At 46.7% G+C, this 27,186-nt stretch overlaps 1 protein-coding gene across 1 annotated transcript; it reads right to left on the bottom strand.

The window, feature by feature from the left end:
- Positions 1–245: 245 nt before the first annotated feature.
- On the bottom strand, positions 246–13,073 carry LOC308118186 (G-protein coupled receptor-associated protein LMBRD2B-like). Its single transcript, XM_080477480.1, has 19 exons — positions 12,781–13,073; positions 12,054–12,395; positions 10,282–10,460; positions 9,842–9,948; positions 9,644–9,742; positions 9,404–9,571; positions 8,956–9,166; positions 8,804–8,878; positions 8,548–8,661; positions 8,183–8,366; positions 7,651–7,832; positions 7,294–7,427; positions 6,714–6,819; positions 5,785–5,882; positions 5,216–5,319; positions 5,100–5,146; positions 4,560–4,668; positions 2,994–3,120; positions 246–2,863 (listed from the first exon to the last, which is right to left on the bottom strand). The coding sequence occupies exons 3-19, from the start codon at positions 10,453–10,455 to the stop codon at positions 2,800–2,802; spliced, it is 2,103 nt and encodes a 700-aa protein (XP_080333606.1). The 5' UTR covers positions 10,456–10,460; positions 12,054–12,395; positions 12,781–13,073; the 3' UTR covers positions 246–2,799.
- Positions 13,074–27,186: the final 14,113 nt, after the last annotated feature.

The following is a 27,186-nucleotide window of genomic DNA, read 5'->3' as shown; positions in this document are numbered from 1 at the left end:
ATGGGGATGACAATTGTCCAGTGAGAACTAGAGGAGAAGGTTTAGAATACAGAACCTTGACCATATGTATAAAATTCTCACCAAAATCCATTTTTTGTAACACAGCCCATAAATACGGCCGTTGAGGTTTTGTTCTGTGAAGAGCTCGATATGTTGGAGCTTCGTTCTGTTCCTCATTGCTCTAACTCTTTATAGATCAATAAATGTGATCGGGGTGGTGAGTCCAGAGAATAAACAGACTCTGAGGACTTTGAGAAGTTTATTGAGTGAAGGAAGAACAGTGTGCAGATCTTCAGCAGGTTCAAGACAAGCAGCAGCTTCAGGAAGTCAAAGGAGAGAAGACGTCCAAAGAGGTGGCACCAAGCCAACGCCATACGCCCTCCATCATACGGCACCAAGCCAACATCATACAGCCTCCATCATACGGCACCAAGCCAACATCATACAGCCTCCATCATACGGCACCAAGCCAACATCATACAGCCTCCATCATACGGCACCAAGCCAACATCATACAGCCTCCATCATACAGCCGCCATCATACGGCACCAAGCCAGCACCATACCGCCAACATCATACAGCCGCCATCATACGGCACCAAGCCAACGCCATACAGCCTCCATCATACGGCACCAAGCCAGCACCATACCGCCAACATCATACAGCCGCCATCATACAGCCTCCATCATACGGCAACAAGCCTACATCATACAGCCTCCATCATACGGCAACAAGCCAACATCATACAGCCTCCATCATACAACACCAAGCCTACATCATACAGCCTCCATCATACAACACCAAGCCTACATCATACAGCCTCCATCATACGGCAACAAGCCAACATCATACAGCCTCCATCATACAACACCAAGCCTACATCATACAGCCTCCATCATACGGCACCAAGCCAACATCATACAGCCTCCATCATACAGCCTCCATCATACGGCACCAAGCCAACATCATACAGCCTCCATCATACAGCCTCCATCATACGGCAACAAGCCAACATCATACAGCCTCCATCATATGGCACCAAGCCAACATCATACAGCCTCCAACATACACCAAGCCTACATCATACAGCCTCCATCATACGGCACCAAGCCAGCACCATACCGCCAACATCATACAGCCGCCATCATACGGCAACAAGCCAACACCATACCGCCAACATCATACAGCCGCCATCATATGGCACCAAGCCTCCATCATACAACACCAAGCCAACATCATACCGCCTCTATCATACGGCACCAAGCCAACATCATACAGCCTCCATCATACAGCCTCCATCATACGGCAACAAGCCAGCACCATACCGCCAACATCATTCAGCCGCCATCATACGGCAACAAGCCAACACCATACAGCCGCCATCATATGGCACCAAGCCTCCATCATACGGCACCAAGCCAACATCATACAGCTTCCATCATACGACACCACGCAAATGTCCTACAGCCTCCATCATATGGCACCAAGCCAACATCATACTGCACCAAGCCTCCATCATACAGCACTAAGCCAACATCATACCGCCTCCATAATACGGCACCAAGCCTCCATCATACAGCCTCCATCAGATGGCACCAAGCCAACATCATATACCTTTCATACATATGTACATGTTGTATGTTTGTTGTTGAAATAAATAAAAAATGCTTATTTAAAATGTTTGTCTTTTTTCTGCAGCGACCTGAAAATACAAAATCTGCCATTAGACTTCCCAAACTGTCCGAGACGCAACATGATACAGTGAGTAAATTCTGGTGGTGTTCCTCGGGGATCCATCCTCGGGCCACAGCAGGTTGTTACAGTGTAGAACCGTTAATTACAAACAAGTGTAGAAAACTGAGAAACATTCAAAGTTACTGACAAGCAGTCAATTCAGAACTTCTCACTTCCTGTCAGTGGGTTTTTGTGGTGTTCCTCAGGGAGCTGTCTTTAGCCCTTTCAGATTCCATGTATCAGACTGAACCACCTGGTTCTGCCCTCTTTCTTCACTGAAACACCTGAAGTCCCGGTAGGAGCGTGATGCAGTCAACCTCCTCTCGATCCACGTTTTTATTTTTATATTTACATCGAAGAACAAAAGAGAAACTGATCATATACAAGGTTTATCGTTGTTTTTCCACCTGATCCACATAGTTACGCCCACATTTAGGACAGAGACGATATGATACAACCAGGCATGACCACTGGAGTTCCTCTGGGATCCTCCATCAGTCCACTCTCTTTCTGAGCCTCAACCTGACGAGACGTTCTGAACGGTCCTGCAACGTATCGCATGGAGGCGTTGCCGTAGTTACCGATGCTAATGTAGCTGCCAATGCTAACAGACTTCCAAAAGAGGGTGTGGCATCGTCAGTCTGGAGCATCGTGATGATTTGATTGGCTCGGCTGCAGTAAGATGAGACTTCGGGAAAGACGAGTACGAAGAAAAACATCGAACACTTTCGGGACAGATATACAAGCGTTCTGGCTCCGCCCACCTGCTGGCCGACAGGAAGTCCAGTGCCTCCAGAATAAGAGTTCCAGTCATAAATAGAGGGAAGATAAATAAAAGCTGCGAGCTGCGTGAGTCTTACAGTGACGTGTGGAGGAGAACATGCAGTCTCCAGGAGGTCAAGCTGGTGCGCCTCCTTCTCCTCCTCCTCCTTCAAAAGTGACACTTCCTGTCTGATCCAGCGTGCATGCTGGGAAGCGGAGCAGCTGTCGGGGACGAGGAAACGGAGGAGGGTCTGTCTCTGCAGGCTCTCCTCCTCCTCCTCTTCCTCCTGCACATCCTCCTCGTCAGACGTCGTCGAATATCCGGCTCCGAGAAGACGACATAGACAAATATCGACCTCCTGAGTGTCTGAGAACAAAAGATGTGAGAAGTAATATGACTGAGCTAGATTACAGTTAGGGGGGAAGCAGGAGGAGGAGCGGGAGCAGGAGGAGGAGCAGGAGCAGGAGGAGGAGCGGGAGGAGGAGGAGGAGCATACCTGGTGGCCTCGGCCTCCACAGCTTCGTCTGTCAGTGCGTCTGCGTTGAAGTCCAACGGCTCGGCGTCCTGCAGCAGCTCCATACAGTCCCTGTCAGCCCGGACCGCCGAGCGGGAGTACTTGGACTCTGAGGAGCAGGAGGAGACGCGGGAGTCAGAGGAGGAGCAGGAGGAGACACAGGAGTCAGAGGAGGAGCAGGAGGAGACACAGGAGTCAGAGGAGGAGACGCAGGAGTTAGAGGAGGAGCAGGAGGAGACACAGGAGTCAGAGGAGGAGCAGGAGGAGACACAGGAGTTAGAGGAGGAGCAGGAGGAGACACAGGAGTCAGAGGAGGAGCAGGAGGAGACACAGGAGTTAGAGGAGGAGCAGGAGGAGACACAGGAGTCAGAGGAGGAGCAGGAGGAGACACAGGAGTTAGAGGAGGAGCAGGAGGAGACACAGGAGTTAGAGGAGGAGCAGGAGGAGACACAGGAGTTAGAGGAGGAGCAGGAGGAGACACAGGAGTCAGAGGAGGAGCAGGAGGAGACACAGGAGTTAGAGGAGGAGCAGGAGGAGACACAGGAGTCAGAGGAGGAGTTAAAGCTCCTCCAGACTGATTTGAGCAATCTTATGAGCCATACTGTATGATAACCTGAGAAAGTCTGCTGATCTAACTAGTTACTATCTGGAGAGTAAAGTTACTACCTGGAGAGTAAAGTTACTACCTGGAGAGGAAAGTTACTACCTGGAGAGTAAAGTTACCACCTGTAAAGTTACTACCTGGAGGGTAAAGTTACTACCTGGAGAGTAAAGTTACCACCTGTAAAGTTACTACCTGGAGGGCAAGGTTACCAGCTGGAGAGTACAGTTACTACCTGGAGAGTAAAGTTACTACTGGGAGAGTAAAGTTACTACCGGAAGAGTAAAGTTACTACCTGTAAAGTTACTACCTGGAGGGCAAAGTTACCAACTGGAGAGTACAGTTTCTACCTGGAGAGTAATGTTACTGCCTGTGATGTAGTACCTGATCTTTTGACCTTTGGTGTGCAGAGGTTAAAGGTCACAGCGTGTCAGAGGTTAAAGGTCAAGTCGTGTCGGAGGCTAAAGGTCAAGTCGTGACGGAGGTTAAAGGTCAAGTCGTGTCGGAGGTTAAAGGTCAAGTCGTGACGGAGGTTAAAGGTCACAGCGTGTCGGAGGTTAAAGGTCAAGTCGTGTCGGAGGCTAAAGGTCACAGCGTGTCGGAGGCTAAAGGTCACAGCGTGTCGGAGGTTAAAGGTCAAGTCGTGACGGAGGTTAAAGGTCAAGTCGTGTCGGAGGCTAAAGGTCAAGTCGTGTCGGAGGCTAAAGGTCACAGCGTGTCGGAGGCTAAAGGTCAAGTCGTGTCGGAGGTTAAAGGTCACAGCGTGTCGGAGGCTAAAGGTCACAGAGTGTCGGAGGCTAAAGGTCACAGCGTGTCGGAGGCTAAAGGTCACAGAGTGTCGGAGGCTAAAGGTCACAGCGTGTCGGAGGCTAAAGGTCACAGCGTGTCGGAGGCTAAAGGTCACAGCGTGTCGGAGGCTAAAGGTCACAGAGAGGAGAAGAACTTACGCCTGCTGGACGTCACAGAATCAGTGTAGCTGCTCTCCTTCATCTCCACACTGCCTCTGCTCCTGGAGGAGAGGTCCTCCCTCACATGGCCATAGCGCTCCTTCCGCTCCTACACACACACACACACACACACACACACACACACACACACACACACACACACACACACACACACACACACACACACACACACACACACACACACACACACACACACACACACACACACACACACACACACACACACACACACAGTTGTGTTAGCAGTAGAAACTTCAGAGTTCTGGTTGGATTTCCTGATTGTAGGTGTGCTCTAGATGTTCTAGATGTTCCTGGTGTTCTAGATGTTCCTGTTCCAGATGTCCCTGGTGTTCTAGATGTTCCTGTTCCAGATGTCCCTGGTGTTCTAGATGTTTCTGTTCTAGATGTTCTTGATCGCCCTGGTGTTCTAGATGTTCCAGATTTTCTTGGTGTTCTAGATGTTCCTGTTGCAGATGTTCCTGGTGTTCCAGTTGTTTCAGGTTTCACACATGAACTCACTCTGCGTCGGTTCTCTCCGTCCTCGATTCTTTGTCGTTTCCGTTTCTCTGTGAAGCATAAACACGTGTTAAGCTGGTTCTCCCCTCTGGAGGTTCTCCTCCTTCGTGCAGACTCACCCCGTCGGATCAGCTCCTTGCCCTCGTCGATGAGGTCAGAGGTCATCTCGCTGTCGCCCATGAACTGCTGGAAGCCCAGAAGGTTGAGGCAGCGAGTCCCCAGACTGAGGAGAGAACCAGGATCAGAGTTCTACTGGCTTCTACTTCAACCTTCTCTCCTTCCTGTTGGATTCTATTTCCTGTATGTTTCTCTTGGGACGGTATGGCTCAGTTGGTAGAACGGTCGTCTCCCAATCGGAAGGATGCAAGTTCGATTCCCATATCTGCCTGCCTACATGCTGAAGTATCCTAGGGGAAGACACTGAACCCCAAACTGCCTGGGTGGATGAATGAATGAGTGGTTGGAGGGACCGATGGTGCAGATTAGCACCCTCTACTCCATCAGTCTGCCCCAGAGCAGCTGTGGCTACATACGTAGTTTACCACCTGGGTGGTAAACAAAAAAAGTGCTATAAAAAACTATGCATTATCATTATTTTACTTCCTCTACTGTTATTCTGTTCAACTGGATCTGGTTCTGTCCGGTCCAGCACCGATCCTCTTCTCCTCTTCGATCTCTGAACTCTGACCTGAAGTAGGTGGCGATACAGAGGAGGACGATCAGCATCGGGTAGTAGATGTAGAAGCCGTTAGCAATGAAGGACAGAACCCGCATGGAGCCCATGATCTGTTCAGACAGAGGGGAGAGACATTGGTACAAGGCGCCGCCGTGACCCTCCAGAGGACGTTCTTCACATCGGACCACTTCCTGTTTGTTCCAGGTCACATGTGCAGTGTCCTCTGAACCTCTCTGTACTGACCGGAGAGACTCTGGTCCGTTTCCAAGGCAACGCTTCAAGTGGATACGCATAGTTTTTGTATTCATTTCAGAAAAGTTTTATGTTTCCATGGCAGTGTTGTGAAAAAGAAGTAGTTTTCATGTTGGTCCAACAGATGGTGCTGTTGTTGGATTGTTGGATTGTTGGATTGTTATTACGGTGACTGTCAAAATAAAACTACCAAGTTGGATTGTTAATGTGGTGACTGTCAAAATAAAACTACCAAGTCCCAGAAGAACATGGACTGGGAGTCATGACAGCATGGAGGAAACATTGTTCTGATTGGTTCTACTGAGCATGTGCAGAACTACCAGCTACTACAGCGATGGAGCCAAGCGTTTCCGGCAGAGAATGAATGTTTTCAGAAAGTGCCGTTTCAGGCCATCTTTACAGCGACGGAATTGTCGCGTTTTTTTTCAAAAAGTTGCATCTTCCATGTCTCTAAACACCGTTGTCATGGAAACGGAGCCGTGTGAGTTGCCCTGAGTGAAGACTCCACCTCCAGCAGGTCAATCTGAGGGTGCTGTGGTTGTGTGTGGAGTTACAGAGGTGTAGGGCATTGTGTGGGTGGAGTTAGTGAGCAGAGTTACAGAGGTGTAGGGTATTGTGTGGGTGGAGTTAGTGAGCAGAGTTACAGAGGTGTAGGGCATTGTGTGGGTGGAGTTAGTGAGCAGAGTTACAGAGGTGTAGGCCGTCTGCTCCTTCTGCTTGTGGGAGATGGCGGAGTCCATATGGATCAAACCCAGGAAGTTGAGGCAGAGTGGCGGCGTGAGTCGGCAGAAGAGCCTGTGGAGCAAACCAGACGGTCACTTGCTGTCTGATGGACATTCCAGAGACCTGGTCGTTCCAGAGACCTGGTCGTTCCAGAGACCTGGTCGTTCTAGAGACCTGGTCGTTCCAGAGACCTGGTCGTTCCAGAGACCTGGTCGTTCCAGAGACCTGGTCGTTCTAGAGACCTGGTCGTTCTAGAGACCTGGTCGTTCCAGAGACCTGGTCGTTCTAGAGACCTGGTCGTTCCAGAGACCTGGTCGTTCCAGAGACCTGGTCGTTCTAGAGACCTGGTCGTTCCAGAGACCTGGTCGTTCTAGAGACCTGGTCGTTCTAGAGACCTGGTCGTTCCAGAGACCTGGTCGTTCCAGAGACCTGGTCGTTCCAGAGACCTGGTCGTTCTAGAGACCTGGTCGTTCCAGAGACCTGGTCGTTCTAGAGACCTGGATGTTCTAGGAACCTGGTGGTTCCAGGGACAGGAGCTAGACTCACATGCCGCTGAACTGGAGGCTGTAGGCGTCGGTCTGGTGGTGCGGCGCCAGGTAGTAGTAGTTGAAGACCCGGATCCGGAACACGGTGGAGTAGACGCAGGTGCACAGGAAGAAGATGGTGATGAAGCACGCCATCTGGTGGACACACACACACACACACACACACACACACACACACACACACACACACACACACACACACACACACACACACACACACACACACACACACACACACACACACACACACACACACACACACACACACACACACACACACACACACACACACACACACACACTGTTTACAGGGCAGGGAGCAGGCGGGCCCTGAGCCCACCTGGAGTGCCGGGCTCACCTGGATGTACAGGTAGTTGTAGTCGCGCTCCGCCAGCTGGATGAAGACAGCAAACAGCGACAGGACAGGACGAGTGCTGAAGAAGGTGCATTCTGACCAGACCACTGCCACGCTGAACAGGGTCAACACCACCGCCAGGGCCCGGTGGAACCAGCGCCTCAGGACACACTCCCAGTACCACTCTGAAGTGGGGGGCAGAAAGAGAGAGAGAGAGAGAGGGGGCAAGAGAGAAAGACAGAGACAGAGAAGGAGAGACACACACACACTCTCATTACTGTTGGCGTGTGTGTTTGTGTGGGTGGGGGTGTAGAGGTATGGAGGGGGGGGGGGGGGTTCTGACCCATGGTGGGGGTGTACAGGTATGGAGGGGGGGGGGGGGGGGGGGTTCTGACCCATGGTGGGGGTGTACAGGTATGGCGCGGGGGGGGGGGGGGTACTGACCCACAGTGGGGGTGTACAGGTATGGCGCGGGGGGGGGGGGGGGGTTCTGACTCTTGGTGGGGGTGTACAGGTATGGAGGGGGGGTACTGACCCACAGTGGGGGTGTACAGGTATCGACTGAACCAGCCTGGAGCCTCAGACGAAGGGAAGCTGTGGACAAACTGTCGGGACAAGCTGCTCTCGTTCTTCGCCACGTCCTCCAGGTGGACGGCGTCCTGCAGGAGGATCTGCCACTGCACTCGGGTACGGTTGTGTCTTTGTACTGCGTAGATCACCTACACACACACACACACACACACACACACACACACACACACACACACACACACACACACACACACACACACACACACACAGAGTTCACCTGCACCTGTCACAGCGCCCTTTATTGGTGTGTGCGTGTGTGTGTGTGTGTGTGTGTGTGTGTGTGTGTGTGTGTGTGTGTGTGTGTGTCACCTGTTTGTGTAGCTTCACCAGACTCTTCTCACTCGGGTACGAGTTCTGCTTGTCGTCAAAGTCCTCATAGTCGTCCATGTTCCTGCCCATCTTCTCCTGGTAGTCCAGCGGACACTGTGGACACACGGGACGGTCTGACCACTGATTGGCTGTCTGAGGCTGCTAATCTGATGCACAGTCACATCTGTGTGTGTGTGTGTGTGTGTGTGTGTGTGTGTGTGTGTGTGTGTGTGTGTGTGTGTGTGTGTGTGTTCACCTTCCTGAGGATGGTGTCGATGAACTTCCTCAGTGGATGGTTGTACTTGATGGACTCGCTGACCTTCCTCACCTCCTGCACGACACAGTGACAGTGAGACACTTACCCACCCACACAGATGACACTGCCCCCCCCCCCCCCACCCCCACTACCTCCATGACGTCCTCGAGGTTCTCCTCGGCGTCGGCTTTCTCCGTCATGAGCTTGGAGGCCTTGAAGTAGGTCTTGACCAGCAGGTGTCCATGTCGGGAGGCGTTCCAGTAGGACCGGGGGATCTCCACCAGCCCGTAGCCCAGCAGCAGCACCAGTAGGAACAGGCCCCACGTGTTGGCCGCCGTGATGCCGATGGTCTGCAGCTCGTACCTGAGGCACAGCACACCTGGCCTGTCAGTCACCGAACAGACAGCTGTTCTACACTCCTTTAGAGCACACACACACACACACACACACACACACACACACACACACACACACACACACACACACACACACACACACACACACACACACACACACACACACACACACACACACACACACACACACACACACACACACACACACACACACACACACACACACACACACACACACACACACCAGGTGAGGTGCCACTCTGGATGGACGGCCACGTAGATGAGCAGCGAGCCGAAGATGAGCAGGTAGGTTCCGTAGTAAATGGCGTTCTCGATCAGAGCCGTCTTGATCTTGCCGGTGATGGAGAAACCTCCGGAGCGGGCGTAGGACTGCATGAAGGGCAGCAGAAGCCTGCGGCGGGGGGAGCAGGTCAGAGGTCAGAGGTCAGGGGGTCAGGGGGTCAGAGGAGTGCTAGACACTCACCAGGTGAGGCACTGTGACGTCCAGTACACGACCCTCCAGAAAACAGGCATGATGCCGTCAGGAATGAAGCTCCAGGGTTTGTAGCAGGGCTCCGCCGCGCTGCAGGGCGTTATACAACACAGGACGTTACAGGACATCGAACCGGGAGACCCCCCCACAGGACGTTACAGGACATCGAACCGGGGACCCACAACGTACCTGCTGGTGGGCGGGACAGAAGAGTTGGCCGTGCTATTATTGGACGGTACCGGGCTGAGGGTGGGAAGCTGCTGCTCATGGTCCTTCCTGCACTGCTTATAGATGGTCTGAGAGACAAGAGGGTCTGTTACTATCTGTGTCTGGTTCTACAAGGTTCTGAGAGATTCTATGAGGTTCTATATGGTTCTGAGAGGTATTATACGGTTCTGAGAGGTTCTACAAGGTTCTATGTGGTTCTACATCGTTCTAAAAGGTTCCATATGGTTCTACAAGGTTCTGAAATGTTCTATAAGGTTCTGAGAGGTTATGTATGGTTCTATACGGTTCTGAGAGGTTCTATAAGGTTCTACAATGTTCTGAGAGGTTCTATAAGGTTCTACAATGTTCTGAGAGGTTCCATATGGTTCTCAGAGGTTCTGAGAGGCGGTGTTCAGTCTGACCGTGCTGACGTCCAGCGGCAGGATGAAGACGATGAGGAAGCACAGGTACCAGGCGAGCAGCGTCCCAAACAGAACCATCCGCTGCTGCTTCCTGAAGTCGCCATAGCGATGCAGCAGGAACAGGGCCAGGAAGAAGACCACCACAATCTCCACAGCGAGGGCGGCGCCACTCATGGTGCCTGCACATGGAGGAGAGTCACTGTGAGGAGGCTCCGCCCACATTAGGTGGAGGAGAGTCACTGTGAGGAGGCTCCGCCCACATTAGGTGGAGGAGAGTCATTGTGAGGAGGCTCCGCCCACATTAGGTGGAGGAGAGTCATTGTGAGGAGGCGCCGCCCACATTAGGTGGAGGAGAGTCATTGTGAGGAGGCTCCGCCCACATTAGGTGGAGGAGAGTCATTGTGAGGAAGGATCCGCTCACATTAACTGGAGGCGAGCCACTGAGATGAGGCTACACTGCTACAAGTGGGCCTGTTCAGGTGGAGCACACATCGTCCTCCTCTACCATCCAGATTATAGAGCATCTCCCTCCTCTACCATCCAGATTATAGAGCATCTCCCTCCTCTACCATCCAGATTATAGAGCATCTCCCTCCTCTAACATCCGGATTATAGAGCATCTCCCTCCTCTAACATCCGGATTATAGAGCATCCCCCTCCTCTACCATCCAGATTATAGAGCATCTCCATCCTCTACCATCCAGATTATAGAGCATCTCCCTCCTCTAACATCCGGATTATAGAGCATCCCCCTCCTCTACCATCCAGATTATAGAGCATCTCCCTCCTCTACCATCCAGATTATAGAGCATCTCCCTCCTCTAACATCCGGATTATAGAGCATCCCCCTCCTCTACCATCCAGATTATAGAGCATCTCCATCCTCTACCATCCAGATTATAGAGCATCTCCCTCCTCTAACATCCGGATTATAGAGCATCCCCCTCCTCTACCATCCAGATTATAGAGCATCTCCCTCCTCCAACATCCAGATTATAGAGCATCTTCCGCCGCGAACATCCAGATTATAGAGCATCTCCCTCCTCTAACATCCAAATTATAAAGCATCTCCCTCTAACATCCAGATTATAGAGCATCTCCCTCCGCTAACATCCATATTATAGAGCATCTTCCGCCGCTAACATCCAGATTATAGAGCATCTCCCTCCTCTAACATCCAGATTATAGAGCATCTCCCTCCTCTAACATCCAAATTATAGAGCATCTTCCGCCGCTAACATCCAGATTATAGAGCATCTCCCTCCTCTAACATCCAAATTATAGAGCATCTCCCTCCTCTAACATCCATATTATAGAGCATCTTCCTCCCAGTGCTCACAGTTCAGCTAATGTGTCACAACACTACAATCATACAGACATGTGACGGCACAGTAACTTTCTAAAAGGCACTAGTTACTTTTTTCCTGGTGTAACTAGTAAAGCAACTGTCCCAATGTAATCTAGGAATAATCCTCAATTGTGTTATGGTAGTTAATGAACGTGAGACTGTAACATGTTAGCGACACTCATTACTACTGTAACTGTGCCACGTTGCGGGGCAACAGAGCCAGTTTGAGTTGCTAACAGTTGTTATAGTAACAGAGCCGCGGTCTCCATGGTAACAGAGACAGAATTTGAGGTTGTTGACGGGAGACTTGAGGATCTGAACCAGGTCCAGGAGCAAGACTACAGGAGCCCAGGAGGGTCTGGGACCCTGACCTGAGCGTCACGTGACGGCCTGATGATGATGAAGATGATGAAGATGGCCTCACCTGCTTCACCGCTACAGCCAGCAGCTGTCAGCTAGCACAACAAGCAGCGGAGGCCGGCTGACGTGTCGCCTCCACCCGCTGCCTCCACCCGCTGCCTCCCGCTTGGACTCGGTGTCCGGCGCCTGGTGTCCGTGCTCGGTGTCCGGGGCTCGGCCCTTGGCTCCGCAGCGGCCTCACTCCACCTCTCGTGCCCGTCTGGAAACGCCTGTGTCCGGGCTCGGTGCTGGGCTGCTGCTCCGGTCACATCCCGGTTCTACCGACAGCACGGTTACGTCAGAGCACGAGAGAACACGTGACTGCGACTGCGCGAGACCCGTGTCGTCATCGCCTTTTATAGAGATACTACATGTAGAGCACATAAACAGTTGGAATCACAGACATATACGTCGTAGAACCATGAGCTATACAATAGAATCACACACATACAGAGGTAGTATCACACACATACAGAGGTAGTATCACACACATACAGAGGTAGTATCACACACATACAGAGGTAGTATCTTTTCTAGCCCACATGGGGACATACAGTCACAGCAGCTCAATGTTACACAAATACTTAGAGACAGTCAGGATAGTGGCGCACAAGAGGATATACTACGTATATATAAATAGCTAAATATAAGTATATATACACATGGAAATACTGGGGGAAAATACGCAGTAGTATCAATCTTCTGTTGTTAATCTGCTGTTGAACAGTTTAATAGAAGCAGGTATGAAAGACCTGGTCGTTCCTTCTGGATGGTAGCTAAAACCCGTATTCACGAAGCGTCTCAGAGTCGTCTTAAGCCGCTGTTCCACCGCACAGTACGTGGTGGAGCGGGAGGTTACGGTACGGCAAAGCGCACCCAGGACCAACTCCGTCACGCGGTCCCACCACAGAAAGTACGGTAACAATGTAGGCGGGGTTGTGAACGACTCGGAGAGCGTCCAGCGAAGAACAGGGTTGTTTTCTGTGACTCAGGTTAAACTTTCTGGTTGCAGCGTCCAGCTCCTGTTGGAGCTCCTCCTGTTCCTGACGGAGGAGCTAGTTGGAGCTCCTCCTGTTCCTGACGGAGGAGCGACTGGTGTCAAGCCAGCCGCCACTGTGTTTAGCGGTGCGCCTATACACCATGCTTTACCGTAAGGGCGAACTCAAATGGATTTCAAAATAAAAGTGATGTTTCAATGAATGAGATCTCGCCTTCATTCAGATAGTTAATAAAACACAAATTAATACGATGGCTAATAATAACACATAAAAACAAAGAAAATAAATGAATGTATCATTGATTCAAACTATTAAAAATTAAATATTAATAAAATGAATTGCTGCAGAAAAAAACTAAACAAAACACATTGTCAGTCAGTCAGTGATGTGTTAAAGTTATTATAATCCTATAGACAGCAGCCCACTCTAATATATTTATTCAAATTAAAGGCCCATCAGAAAAGCAGATCTAGACAAAATTCAGATTTGCATTACATTACATTACATTACATTTGATTAGTTACAAACAAAAAAATCATTTAACTTCAGACTGATAACAGGCAAGATCAGGATATGGTTTATGAAAATTAGAGCCCTTTGAAAGCATATCTGGGCTTGAATGACTCTGATTTCAGACTGATATTAAAATAAATGTCCATGTTATCATTGAACCATTCCAACTCAGACTGATAGGAGGCCACCCCAGGATGTCACTCACCAAGTATCAGCTCAATCTGATGTGGAATTCCAAAATAAGAGCACTTTGAAATAGCAAATCTGAGCTCCATCCATGTTAACTTTGAACTGAGATTAAAAAGAATTTCCCTGTTATCATTGAACCATTCCACCTCAGACTGATAGGAGGCCACCCCAGGATGTCACTCAATAAGTATCAGCACAATCTGATGTGGCATAGCAACATAAGAGCACTTTGAAATAGCAAATGTGAACTCAATTCATGCTAACTTTGAAATGATATTAAAAAGAATTGCCCTGTTATCATTGAACCATTCCATCTCAGACTGATCGTAGGCCACCTGTAGATGTCACTCACCAAGTATCAGCTCAATCTGATGTGGAATTTCAAAATAAGAGCACTTTGAAAAAGCACTTCTGAGCTCCAGTCACAATAAATTTGAACTGAGATTAAAAAGAATTGCCCTGTTATCATTGAACCATTCCAACTCAGACTGATAGTTGGGCACCCCAGGATGTGACTCAACAAGTATCAGCTCAATCCGATGTGGCATATCAAAATAAGAGCCCACTGAAATTCAGAAATTTCCTGTTATCATTGAACCATTCCAACTCTGACTGATAGTAGGTCATCTCAGGATGTCACTCACCAAGTATCAGCCCAATTCTATGTGGTATTTCAAAATAAAAGCTCTTTGAATTGCTCATCTGAGCACATATGACTTTAACTTTTAACTGATATTAAGTGGAAGTTCTCTGTTTTAAAGTTTGATTAATTCTATAATTAATTGTTATCATGAAGTCATTCAACATCACAGTGATGGAGGGCCATCCCAGGATACCACTCAGTAAATATCATCGAATTCTGATGTGTCACTTCAAAATGAAAGCCTTTTAGAAATTCACCAAAAAAAAAGTGCTTTCATCTGATATTGAATGACTTCATGTTAACTAGGAATTATGGAATTAATCAAACTTTAAAACAGGCAATATCATATTGAGTGTTTAGTCATATGCACATTTTTGAATGCCTTTTATTTTGAACTGACAAATCAGAATATCCTAATACTGACTGAACGGTATCCCAGGATGGCCCACTATCACTATGATGTTTTTTAAATATAATTTCAAAGTTAGCATGAATGGAGCTCAGATTTGCTGTTTCAAAGTGCTCTTATTTTGAAATTCCACATCAAATTGAGCTGATACTTGGTGAGTGAGATCTACAGGTGACCTACTATCAGTGTGAGTTGAAATGGTTCAATGATAACAGGGAAATTTCTTTTAATATCATTTCAAAGTTAGCATGAATTGAGTTCACATTTGCTATTTCAAAGTGCTCTTATGTTGCTATGCCACATCAGATTGTTCTGATACTTGGTGAGTGACCTCCTGGGGTGACCAACTATCAGTCTGAGGGGGAATGGTTCAAGGATAACAGGGCAATTCTTTTTAATATCATTTCAAAGTTAGCGTGGATGGAGCTCAGATTTGCTATTTCAAAGTGCTCTTATTTTGGAATTCCACATCAGATTGAGCTGATACTTGGTGAGTGACATCTATAGGTGGTCTACTATCATTCTGAGGTGGAATGGTTCAATGATAACAGGGAATTTCTTTTTAATATCATTTCAAAGTTAGCGTGGATGGAGCTCAGAAGTGCTATTTCAAAGTGCTCTTATTTTGCTATGCTACATCAGATTGAGCTGATACTTGGTGAGTGACATCCTGGGGTGGCCTACTATCAGTCTGAGTTGGAATGGTTCAATGATTTATTTTTATGTGTTATTATTAGTCATAGTATTAATTTGTGTTTTATCAACTATCAGAATGAAGGCGAGATCTCATTCATTGAAACCTCACTTTTATTTTGAAATCCATTAGAGTTCGCTCTTACGGTAAAGCATAGTGTATAGGCGCACCGCTAAACACAGTGGCGGCTGGCTTGACGTCGATCTCCGAAGTGAGGGCTGGCTTGACACCAGTGAGGAGCGTCTGTATCTCGGTAAAAGGCCGCGATGTTGTGTCGCGCGCCGACGTTTCAATAAACCCACTGCCAATCAGCAGACGGCTGCGTTGGAGCTCCTCCTCACAGACCCGTTCCTCGCTGCCCGGTACCTCAATGGACGGGGAGCGGAAAATTGGAGCCGGCGGTCGCGGGTTCTTTCTGTACTAGTCACAACTTTTCAGTCGGACTGCGCGAAAACCCGTCCCGCCACGCGACGCTCCGCGACAGAAAGTGCGGTGGAACCGCGCCTTTAAGGAGCTCCTGTTTTAGCCTAAAGATTCTCAGCAAGGAATCTCAGCTTCAAAGTGATCCAGGAAGTTTCTAAGAGCAACTCTTAGCAAGGAGTTGACAGCAACTTTTCTCTGCGTGAGGAGGAGGGGTCGACCCCGTTGCTCTGTATGATGCAGTCTGCTGAAAGCTGATTGGTTGTTAGAGAAAGGAAGACAGATACAAAGCCCTCTGTGCTCCTAGTGATGAATAGAGAGTAAAATCTACCCATCAAATATTAAAAATGTGTCATCATGAAGATTATTATATGTCTAGTTTATGAAATGTATTTAATTTGTACACACCTTAAAAATGACTGAACTCACCTGGTTCACATGCTGATTATTACATTGAGTTGATTATTGTTCTCTTTTCTGTCCATGCTTGTTAGTTTGACCACTTCATGTATTTGATATTAATGGTGGACGCAGCGGTGATGTTCCACCAATGTGGGGCTGTGAGAGAACCCTAACGGTCAGACTGACACTCTGCTGAGAGAAGGTGGAGGCAGACCCAGTCATCACCGCTCCACTGCTGCAGCTTCCCTGGAGCGACGTAGCGTAATGTTGGGATCACCTCCATCTCAGTGTTAGTGCCTTGCTTCGCTGTGGGAGAAGGAAGATCCTCCCTGATGAGGTCAACTACAAACATTATTCAGGATTCTATTTCATGGTACGGTTACGTAATATTTCCAACATGAGAAACATGCTGACTCAGAGTGATGCTGAAAAAGTAATCCATCATTAGTTACTTCCAGAGTAACCATTGTAACTCCCTATTATCAGGGTGAAACAATAACTGGTTCTAAATGCTGCAGCCAGAGCAGTGACCAGAACCAGCACCAGAGATCACCTCACTCCAACACTAACCTCGCTTCATTGGCTCCCTGTTCAATCTAGAAGAGAATTTAAAATCCTCCTTCTAACTTAGAACGCTCTGAACAACCAGGTTCCATCAGATCTTAGAGAACTGCTGGTCCCAGATCTCCCCAGAAGAACTCTTGGTGCTGAGAACGCAAAGAATACTGTCCGGTATTCTCTGCATGATAAAAACACATAGATATCAGTGAAGCAGACCAAGAATTGCCTTGTAAATAAAGGAGTAGCAGTGCAGGAGCCTATGGGTCGCCAAAGCGGGCCATAGGCTCCCAACCTGGGAGTACAACTCACAGTGGTGATAAATGGTACATAAATACACACATGGCTTACACTGTGTGAGAGTAAATACATAAATACACACATGGCTTACACTGTGTGAGAGTAAATACATAAATACACACATGGCTTATACTATCAAGTAAAGAAAGATATCAAGCAGAAGATAAAGGAAACTTTATTTAATAAACTTCAGCAGAACCTACAACAGTAAAAACACAAGTTAGAAACATTATGTACAGAGAAATATTACATAGTTTTTAAAAGTTGTAAAGTTCTTTTCTGTTATTTCCCAGGAACCCCTGCAGTGATACGCAGGTCAGTAATGTTCCTACCCTGGAACCTTTCTCTCCTGGAGGTGTCGTGACTCCAACTTCAGGGTTTCCAGGAGCATCGTTATGTTGATACTGATGCTCCTGCTGGTCATCAGGTATTCTGCTGTACTGCTGGTTGATGGTGTCACCTTCTAATTCTTCCTCCTGCTGGTCATCAGGTATTCTGCTGTACTGCTGGTTGATGGTGTCACCTTCTAATTCTTCCTCCTGCTGGTCATCAGGTATTCTGCTGTACTGCTGGTTGATGGTGTCACCTCCTAATTCTTCCTCCTGCTGGTCATCAGGCATTCTGCTGTACTGCTGGTTGATGGTGTCACCTTCTAATTCTTCCCCCTGCTGGTCATCAGGTATTCTGCTGTACTGCTGGTTGATGGTGTCACCTTCTAATTCTTCCTCCTCCTGGTCATCAGGTATTCTGCTGTACTGCTGGTTGATGGTGTCACCTTCTAATTCTTCCCCCTGCTGGTCATCAGGTATTCTGCTGTACTGCTGGTTGATGGTGTCACCTTCTAATTCTTCCTCCTGCTGGTCATCAGGCATTCTGCTGTACTGCTGGTTGATGGTGTCACCTTCTAATTCTTCCTCCTGCTGGTCATCAGGTATTCTGCTGTACTGCTGGTTGATGGTGTCACCTTCTAATTCTTCCCCCTGCTGGTCATCAGGTATTCTGCTGTACTGCTGGTTGATGGTGTCACCTTCTAATTCTTCCTCCTCCTGGTCATCAGGTATTCTGCTGTACTGCTGATTGATGGTGTCACCTTCTAATTCTTCCTCCTGCTGGTCATCAGGTATTCTGCTGTACTGCTGATTGATGGTGTCACTTTTTAATTCTTCCTCCTACTGGGGCTGTTGATGGTGCCACGTTCTAATTCTTCCTCCTGCAGAGCCACAACACATCTGTTACCGAAACAGAAAACTTTTCCTCTCTAGTTATTTGTCATACCTAAGGAGGTTTATTGATAGTTGAATTGTTCATTTTGTCCTTCTAAACATGTATATTATAGAGTATTTTTTAACGACAGGTAGATGCAGGAAAGATTCTACCTTGCTGACATGTTTCAGCTTCATCTGTAGTCTTCCTCAGAGCCTCATCTGGTTGTGATGACGTGTCGGTCTTTATCAGGTGACCGGCCAGATGAAGCTCTGAGGAAGACTACAGATGAAGCTGAAACATGTCAGCAAGGTAGAATCTTCCCTGCATCTACCTGTCGTTAAAAAATACTCTATAATATATGAGGTTTATTGACGTGTACATTGGCAACTGGGGATCTGTGCAGGAAGCTCTTGTCCTGCACAGATCCTCCATGTACCAGCAAGTACTGGTACCAGCTAGGTACTTTCTGCTGGGTGACAGAGGAAGTACTGTATCCACCAGGTACTTTCTGCTGGGTGACAGAGGAAGTACTGTATCCACCAGGTACTTTCTGCTGGGTGACAGAGGAAGTACTGTATCTACCAGGTACTTTCTGCTGGGTGACAGAGGAAGTACTGTATCCACCAGGTACTTTCTGCTGGGTGAGAGAGGAAGTACTGTATCCACCAAGTACTTTCTGCTGGGTGACAGAGGAAGTACTGTATCTACCAGGTACTTTCTGCTGGGTGACAGAGGAAGTACTGTATCCACCAGGTACTTTCTGCTGGGTGACAGAGGAAGTATTGTACCCATGCCTGCAGTACACAGTTGTTATTATAACACTGTACTGGCAACCTGCTTAATCTCAATAATCACAATCATGAACATGAAGGAAACAATGAATTCTGATTCATGATTACATCCAAATATATCAAATGTTTCCATGTGAATTTTAACTGACAGGCAGGATGAAACCCAACAGAACCAGGACAAACCTGCTGGTGCTCCGTCTTTCTGAGAGCCTGGAGAGACGTCCTCTGGTTGCTGTCTGTCTGTGTGGCAGTGGGAGACATCATGGAGGTGGAGAGGGAGGTCCAGGGAGGATGAGGAGGGTCCAGGGAGGAGTAGGAGGAAGGTCCAGGGAGGAGGAGGAGGAAGGTCCAGGGAGGAGGAGGAGACGAAGGTCCAGGGAGGAGGAGGGGGAGGAAGGACCAGGGAGGTGGAGGAAGGTCCAGGGAGAAGGAGGAAGGTTCAGGGAGGATGAGGAGGAAGATCCAGGGAGGTGGAGGAAGGTTCGGGGAGGTGGAGGAAGATCCAGGGAGGAGGAGGAAGGTTCAGGGAGGATGAGGAGGAAGGTCCAGGGAGGAGGAGGAAGGTCCACGGAGGAGGAGGAAGGTCCACGGAGGAGGAGAAGGAAGGTCCAGGGAGGAGGAGGTGGAAGGTCACGGGAGAAGAAGGAGAGGAAGGTCCAGGGAGGAGGAGGAAGGTCCAGGGAGGAGGAGGAAGGTTCAGGGAGGATGAGGAGGAAGGTCCAGGGAGGGGGGAGGAAGGTTCAGGGAGGATGAGGAGGAAGATCCAGGGAGGTGGAGGAAGGTTCAGGGAGGAGGAGGAAGGTCCACGGAGGAGGAGGTCGAAGGTCACGGGAGGAGAAGGAGAGGAAGGTCCAGGGAGGATGAATTGCCCTGCACAGGTTGGGCAAATGGTGTGCTCACAAGCCACACCCTCAGGACCCCAATTGCCAGCTTCATCAAATGAGCTCCAAGAACCGACTGCACCTGCACCCACAGAGATGACTGCACCTCAAAGCACAATCGTGCTGCAGACAGTTCCCACATTTGTAAGTAATCTCTAAGTCTTTGTGTTCGGGTCCTCTCTAGCACTGAAGCTGGACAATAGCAATGCATGTAGTGTATTTGCCTTTTTTGTACGTATTCTTTCAGGATATCCGCACTGTGCTTTCCGACATTCTTGAGGGCAGGGCCATTGTTCAGAGCCTGGACACGGACCAATTTATAACGACTAAACAGAGGCGTGCCATGGTCAGAATTCTGGTGTCCCACCTGATTGAAAAGTGCGGAGAAACGTGAGTAAAATGTAATGAAGGTTGTTGTGTTTTTTAAGTTTCTGTCCTGACCTTGATATGTCATGTTTTTGATTCCTGACCAAATAATACCATAGACTTTTAAAAAGGGCACCTGATATGTCCCTGCTCTGGTTCAGAATAACGGGCAGGATTTTTAGAGTAAGTCCAACTTTTAACTTGCTCTCCAAGCTGTCTGACGCAACATACACAGGAAATCAGCTCCTGGCCAAAGACTGCAATATTTTATCGTGTGAGTGAGTGAGTGAAAGAAAGAAAGAAAGAATCTGTGAATGCAATGCTTTAGGTATAGTTTCAGAAATGGTAAACCCCTATACCAATGAAATAATTTTTTTCAGAAAGTCGATTACAAAAAAGTGAAGCTCAATTTAATAGACCATTAACCATTTTAAATAATGTTACATGGCGTCTTAAGATCACTGTAAATGGAATTTCACTACATGTATAAGTGACGAATAAAGCAAATCATTCATTTAGTTAGTTTTTCAGTGTAACAACTAATGATATTATTTGTATGTGTTTGTCATTTTCAGACCATCAGCTGTGACAAAAACTGCCATGGCTACAGCTTTAATAAATTCTTTCCCCTGCTTAAAAGATGCAAGCGCCAGTGGTTCTGTGAGTATTTTGCGTGGCGTTAAACCAAATGCATCCTAAAAGGTTACGATTTTTGTAATTTAAATGAAATGTTCAGGGTCAAGTAGACGTTTAGGCTCATGGAATTAAATGGGTATTTTTTATCTTGTAAGGATACGTGGTACACCCAGGGGCGCTCTAAGTACCCAGCCACTGGGTTTCTGGAGGAGAGGCTCAGAAACATTAGAAAGCAACTGCGGAGCTCGGGCAGGCCCAGGCCGCAGATGTCTCCGTCTCCCTCTGTGCCAAGGCCGGCAGTTATAGCAGGTAATACAATGTCCGTGCCTGATTTTCATGCGAGATGTGTGTCGAAGTGTGAAGGTATTCTCTGTGGCATTACATTGATTATGCGGCCTGTAATGCTGCATCGTCCTGTCTGTGCAGGATTCAGCTAATGCTTTAGAGATAATATTCTATTAATTGTGTTTTTCTGTGAAACCATCTTATTGAACAGTTTTTAATCTTCTTGTGCAGGCCACCCAAGTAAAGTCTATGTAGGGGAACCACTTAACATCGCCAGGGACGCATTGTAATGTATAATGTAACATAAATGTTAACTACAGTGTGAATCTTATATTTTACAGCCCCCACCATTCCAGAGGAGCGGGCGGTGCAGTGTGCGGAGTGGCTGAAAAATAACAACCAGCCCCTCGCCCAGGTGGATGCGTACATGAGGGATACTTGCACCTTCAGGGCGACCTGGATACGGGCCGACCATTCAAAGACCATCGATGAGGTTCTGGCTGAGTTCCCCAGACTTCTGACCCCAGGCATGGTATGTCAAAACACAGGGGGAGCGACACTTATGCGCACGAAGCCTTTCACATAGTTATTTATAAAATGTTGTAAACACCTTGTATCATTTTCATTTATCTTCACACATGTGTTTTGTTTAGTTTTTCTCAAAAACTGTATTAAAACTGCCATTTATTAATTAAAAGTTTATACGAAGCAGCCTACCACTCCTCTGAAGTAGACAAGCTAGTACATATTTTCCTAGTCCTGTGCACATTATCTAAAGTCTAAAGTTAAAATTCAAAAATACTAAAGCTTTGCATTGCTCCAAGTTAAAGTTTTATTAACTAAGCATCTTTTTAAATATTCAAGCTCAGCCATTGTAGTTTTTTTTAATTTTTTTTTTAAATCAGCTCAAATTAGTCAATATTTTCTGTCCTCTATTTAAAAGTTGATTACTTTTTGGTCCGCGAAATGTACTTATTTGTTATGGACAAGGAATATGTCAGTATACTGACATATTATTTAAATGCCCTTGTTTCTCAATTTGTCTCCATCTTTTAGATTGTACAGGACTTTGCTATCCTTCACGGTGAGGCTGCCCCGAAGCTCTTTGAGAAGTGGGTTCCTCTTCATGCAGACAAAATAATAAGTCTTGCGAAACGCGAAGGGAAACTCACCGATGTGGATGAACGGAGAGCTCGGGGTAATGTGATATGTTGTGCAAATATGTGATTTTATACCATGATTTTCTTGTGACCTAATGACACTTAAAAGAAGAGACACAATCTCAGCACACCTCGTGTCACGGGTGCGTCGGAGCGAGGTGTCGCCCAGACTGAATCAAAATTAGAAAAAGGCTCCCGCACACTGTAAACTGCACAGCTTTTATTTTCAACGTTTCAGTCGTTGGATCTACATGGGACAGCATATATATATATATATATATATATATATATACTGTATATATATATAGTCTAACGACTGAAACGTTGAAAATAAAAGCTGTGCAGTTAACTGAGCCTTTTTCTAATTTTAACCTAATGACACTTAAAATCTGAACTTAACTGACAAAAACACTCAAACGCAAAAGTCACCTATGTAAACTGCAGAAGAAAAGAAGAAAAGATGGGGGGGGCTCAAAGAGGATTGTCACATGCAAGTTAGCTTGATGGGATTTGTTTTTGATTATAGATGGATATGGATGACAATTGCTGCCAATTTGGAAGGCATTTTGACTTTTTTCTTCTTGTATTACAGCTATTCAAGTCTATATTGACACCCATAATTGTTCTCCTACAGATGCCAAGGGGGAAGTCGCCCTGGCGCTGCTGCCAACCATGCTCCCTCCGCCAGTGTATAAGAAAGGCAGACGACTGGTCCGGGCCACCATTACTGAGTCAAGAAGAGCGTTCATGGATGTGCAACCTGTAAGTAATTCACCTTTGAGCATAAATCAAAACATAAATTCATTTAGAAACAACCCCAGTTGTTGTTTTAAAAAGTTGGAAGGAAACATTTATCTTTATATAACAAAGGGCATGGTAAAAACGTTATATCCTTGGAATGAGTGACAGTGCAACGTTAGATAATGTTACTCATTTCACAAAGCACAATTCTTAAAAGTTATAACTCGCATAAGAAGACTGCACATGCCGCATGATTTCATTGTTAAAGGCACGACGACAAACATTGTTTTGCTTATTAAATAAGTCTCATGTGGATGAATCTATGTTATTCACACTTATTAAAGTGCCTTGTGAAAGTATTCATACCCCTTGAACTTATACGCCCCTTGTCATGTAGCAACCACAAACGGTTTTCAGTGATCGACAAACACAAGGTAACACACATTTGAGAAGTGAAACAAAAATGATATGATACTCAGTCCTCTGATACAGAGGGGGCTAAAATACTTTGTTGAATCACCTTTCACTGCAGTTACAGCTAAACGTATTCTGGGGTGTGTCTCTACCAGCTTTGCACATATACACACTGCATTTTTTGTCCATTCTTCTTTGCAAAACAAAACATCTGTGAACTGCCACCACCGTGTTTCACACAGTGGATGGTGTGTCCAGGTTCATGGTGGCAGCATCGAGTTGCGGGGGGCTTTTCTTCAGCAGGGACAGGGAAGCGGCTCAGAGTTGATGGGAGGATGGATGGAGCTAAATATGAAGCCTGAATCCTACTGAGGATCTTTGGCAAGATTTGAAAACTGCTGTTCACAGATGCTCTCCAATCTGACAACTGGAGCTGTTGTGCAAAGAAGAATGGACAAACAATGCAGTGTGTAGATGTGCAAAGCTGGTAGAGACACACCTCAGAATACTTTTAGCTGTAACTGCAGTGAAATGTGGTTCAAAGTATTTAGCCCCCTCTGTATTAGAGGACTGAGTATGATGTATCATTTTTGTTACCTTGTGTTTGTCGATCACTGAAAACCCCAATGAAAAATATTTGTCTTTGTGAACAGACAGAAATGCAGTGTGTAGATGTGCAAAGCTGGAGGCACAGCCCAGAAGACTTGAGATGGAACTGCAGTGGAAGGGGGTTCAACAAAGTTTGGTAGGAATGGGTGGAAAGAGCTCGAGTTGTGAGCTCATGATACTTGCTTTGCCCCAGTAGAGATACTTACCTTATCTATTTTATTTCTCATCATAGGTCGGAACCAACATGGTGGAATACCTCGAGCAGGCAAAAACGAGGAGATCCTGCCCCCATGTCCTCCTGCTGGAGAGCGGGAGATCCTGCCCCCATGTCCTCCTGCTGGAGAGCGGGAGATCCTGCCCCCATGTCCTCCTGCTGGAGATCCTGCCCCCATGTCCTCCTGCTGGAGATCCTGCCCCCATGTCCTCCTGCTGGAGATCCTGCCCCCATGTCCTCCTGCTGGAGAGCGGGAGATCCTGCCCCCATGTCCTCCTGCTGGAGAGCGGGAGATCCTGCCCCCATGTCCTCCTGCTGGAGAGCGGGAGATCCTGCCCCCATGTCCTCCTGCTGGAGATCCTGCCCCCATGTCCTCCTGCTGGAGAGCAGGAGATCCTGCCCCCATGTCCTCCTGCTGGAGAGCAGGAGATGGGTACTCACAGGCTTTTTCTGTGATCTCGGGGAGGACAATTGAGGCCGAAACAGCGGTGGATATTTGTTTTAAAAGTTTTTATGTTTTTGATTTGCACTATCCAAAAGAGTGCACGCCAACATGGCAGTTCCTCCAAAGTGTGTTTTTTGAACTGGAGAGAACCGTTTCCCCAGGCTTCCTCAGGAGCCAGCTTCTAGCACTGGCCTCCAGTTAGGCCAGGACACCGTTCCGCCTGTAGGTATCATCCTACAATAGTTTGTAGATATTGTTGTTCTGTTTTTTTTAAATTACAATTACAGGAATTTTGTTCATTAAAATATTTTTGTGTTCTGTAAATTGTAATTAATTGTTCATAAAAAAAATTGCAAAATTGTTCATGTGTTTAGTATTTAAAAGTTTGTGTAAATCACCATTCCCTGTTTTTGATAAAGTTTAATTTAAATATTTTGTATTTGGTGAATTTTGAATTGTAAAAAATATTTATTCTTAATTTTTTGTGTCGGAGTATATTTAATCAATAAATAGACAATAACAATATTATATAATTATAATTATAATTATAATAAAATATTAATAATTAGAAATGAGCCTATGGTTGGGTTTTATAAACAACCCAACTTGTTGGGTCAAAATAACCCAGCATGTGTTCTGTCCAATAGTTAACCAGTGTTGGGTTATTTTTAGCCCAACATTTTTAAGAGTGTTGTCATGTTCTCTACTCATGTCCTCTAGTCATGTTCTCTACTCATGTCCTCTAGTCATGTTCTCTAGTCATGTCCTCTAGTCATGTTCTCTACTCATGTCCTGTAGTCATATTCTCTACTCATGTCCTCTAGTCATGTTCTCTAGTCATGTCCTCTAGTCATGTTCTCTACTCATGTCCTCTAGTCATATTCTCTACTCATGTCCTCTAGTCATGTTCTCCAGTCATATTCTCTACTCATGTCCTCTAGTCATGTCCTCTAGTCATGTTCTCCAGTCATATTCTCTAGTCATGTCCTCTAGTCATGTTCTCTACTCATGTCCTCTAGTCATATTCTCTAGTCATGTCCTCTAGTCATGTTCTCCAGTCATATTCTCTAGTCATGTCCTCTAGTCATGTTCTCCAGTCATATTCTCTACTCATGTCCTCTAGTCATGTTCTCTACTCATGTCCTCTAGTCATATTCTCTAGTCATGTTCTCTAGTCATGTTCTCTAGTCATGTTCTCCAGTCATGCTCTCTAGTCATGTCCTCTAGTCATGTTCTCTAGTCATGTTCTCTAGTCATGTTCTCCAGTCATGCTCTCTAGTCATGTTCTCTAGTCATGTTCTCTAGTCATGTTCTCTAGTCATGTTCTCTAGTCATGTTCTCCAGTCATGTCCTCTAGTCATGTGTAGATATATGTAGATAGATGGATAAAGACAGAGATCAACAGAATGTAAATGATTGTTTATGACTGTAAAATATAGAACTTAATATTTCTCTGTTATTTGATAAACAATGTAATGTTGCTTTAAAGGAGAAATTGTCTCGGAGGAATTTAAACAATTATGAGGTCTATGAGGAGAACATAGAACAAAAAGAAAGACACACTACCAGTTCAGTAAGTTATTAACTCATGTATGAATAAAATATATACATGTAATAATTCAAACATCAAAAACAATCCTCACTCCTCATCTGGAGGAGTTCCTCTTCTCCTCTGGACCAGGCTTCAGGTTCCTCAGGAGTCCTGGATTACAATAGTGCATGGTGTTAGTTTGAATCCACAGCATCCTCCAGTAGAACCAGTAGAACCTCCAGTAGAACCTCCAGTAGAACCAGTAGAACCAGTAGAACCAGAAAAACCTCCAGTAGAAGCAGTAGAACCTCCAGTAGAACCAGTAGAACCTCCAGTAGAACCAGTAGAACCTCCAGTAGAACCCTCCAGTAGAACCAGTAGAACCAGTAGAACCTCCAGTAGAACCTCCAGTAGAACCAGTAGAACCTCCAGTAGATCCTCCAGTAGAACCAGGAGAACCAGTAGAACCTCCAGTAGAACCAGGAGAACCAGTAGAACCTCCAGTAGAACCTCCAGTATAATGGGTAGAACACTTTAGTGCAATTGAGAGAAAACACTATGGCCAGTAGAACCTTCACCTCTCAGTCAAGTTAAATAGTTTTAAACAGGATCTTTCCCCTCAGCAGCAAATATCAAAGTACATGAAGACTGTTAGATTTACACTAGAACATTTAGATCTCATGTTTAACCACAGTAGAGAACCACAGCCAGCCTCGTCTCAGTCTGGATCCACAATCTCTGAAAACCTCAGAA

This window comes from Lipophrys pholis (genome assembly GCF_963383615.2).
Source record: "Lipophrys pholis genome assembly, chromosome: 12".
In the NCBI taxonomy this organism is placed as follows: domain Eukaryota; kingdom Metazoa; phylum Chordata; class Actinopteri; order Blenniiformes; family Blenniidae; genus Lipophrys; species Lipophrys pholis.
Note: the sequence above shows the minus strand (reverse complement) of the source record. Positions and strands in the feature narration are given on the sequence as shown.

What these genes read in the sequence shown, in the direction of transcription:
- LOC308118186 (XM_080477480.1), bottom strand. Translation starts at nt 10,455, where the DNA reads ATGAGTGGCGCCGCCCTCGCTGTGGAGATTGTGGTGGTCTTCTTCCTG. An exon ending in TCTGTCCCGCCCACCAGCAG is followed by an intron (nt 9,743 to 9,841) that starts GTACGTTGTGGG and finishes AACGCCCTGCAG; the next exon opens with CGCGGCGGAGCCCTGCTACA. An exon ending in TGTATCGCCACCTACTTCAG is followed by an intron (nt 5,320 to 5,784) that starts GTCAGAGTTCAG and finishes TTCTCTCCTCAG; the next exon opens with TCTGGGGACTCGCTGCCTCA.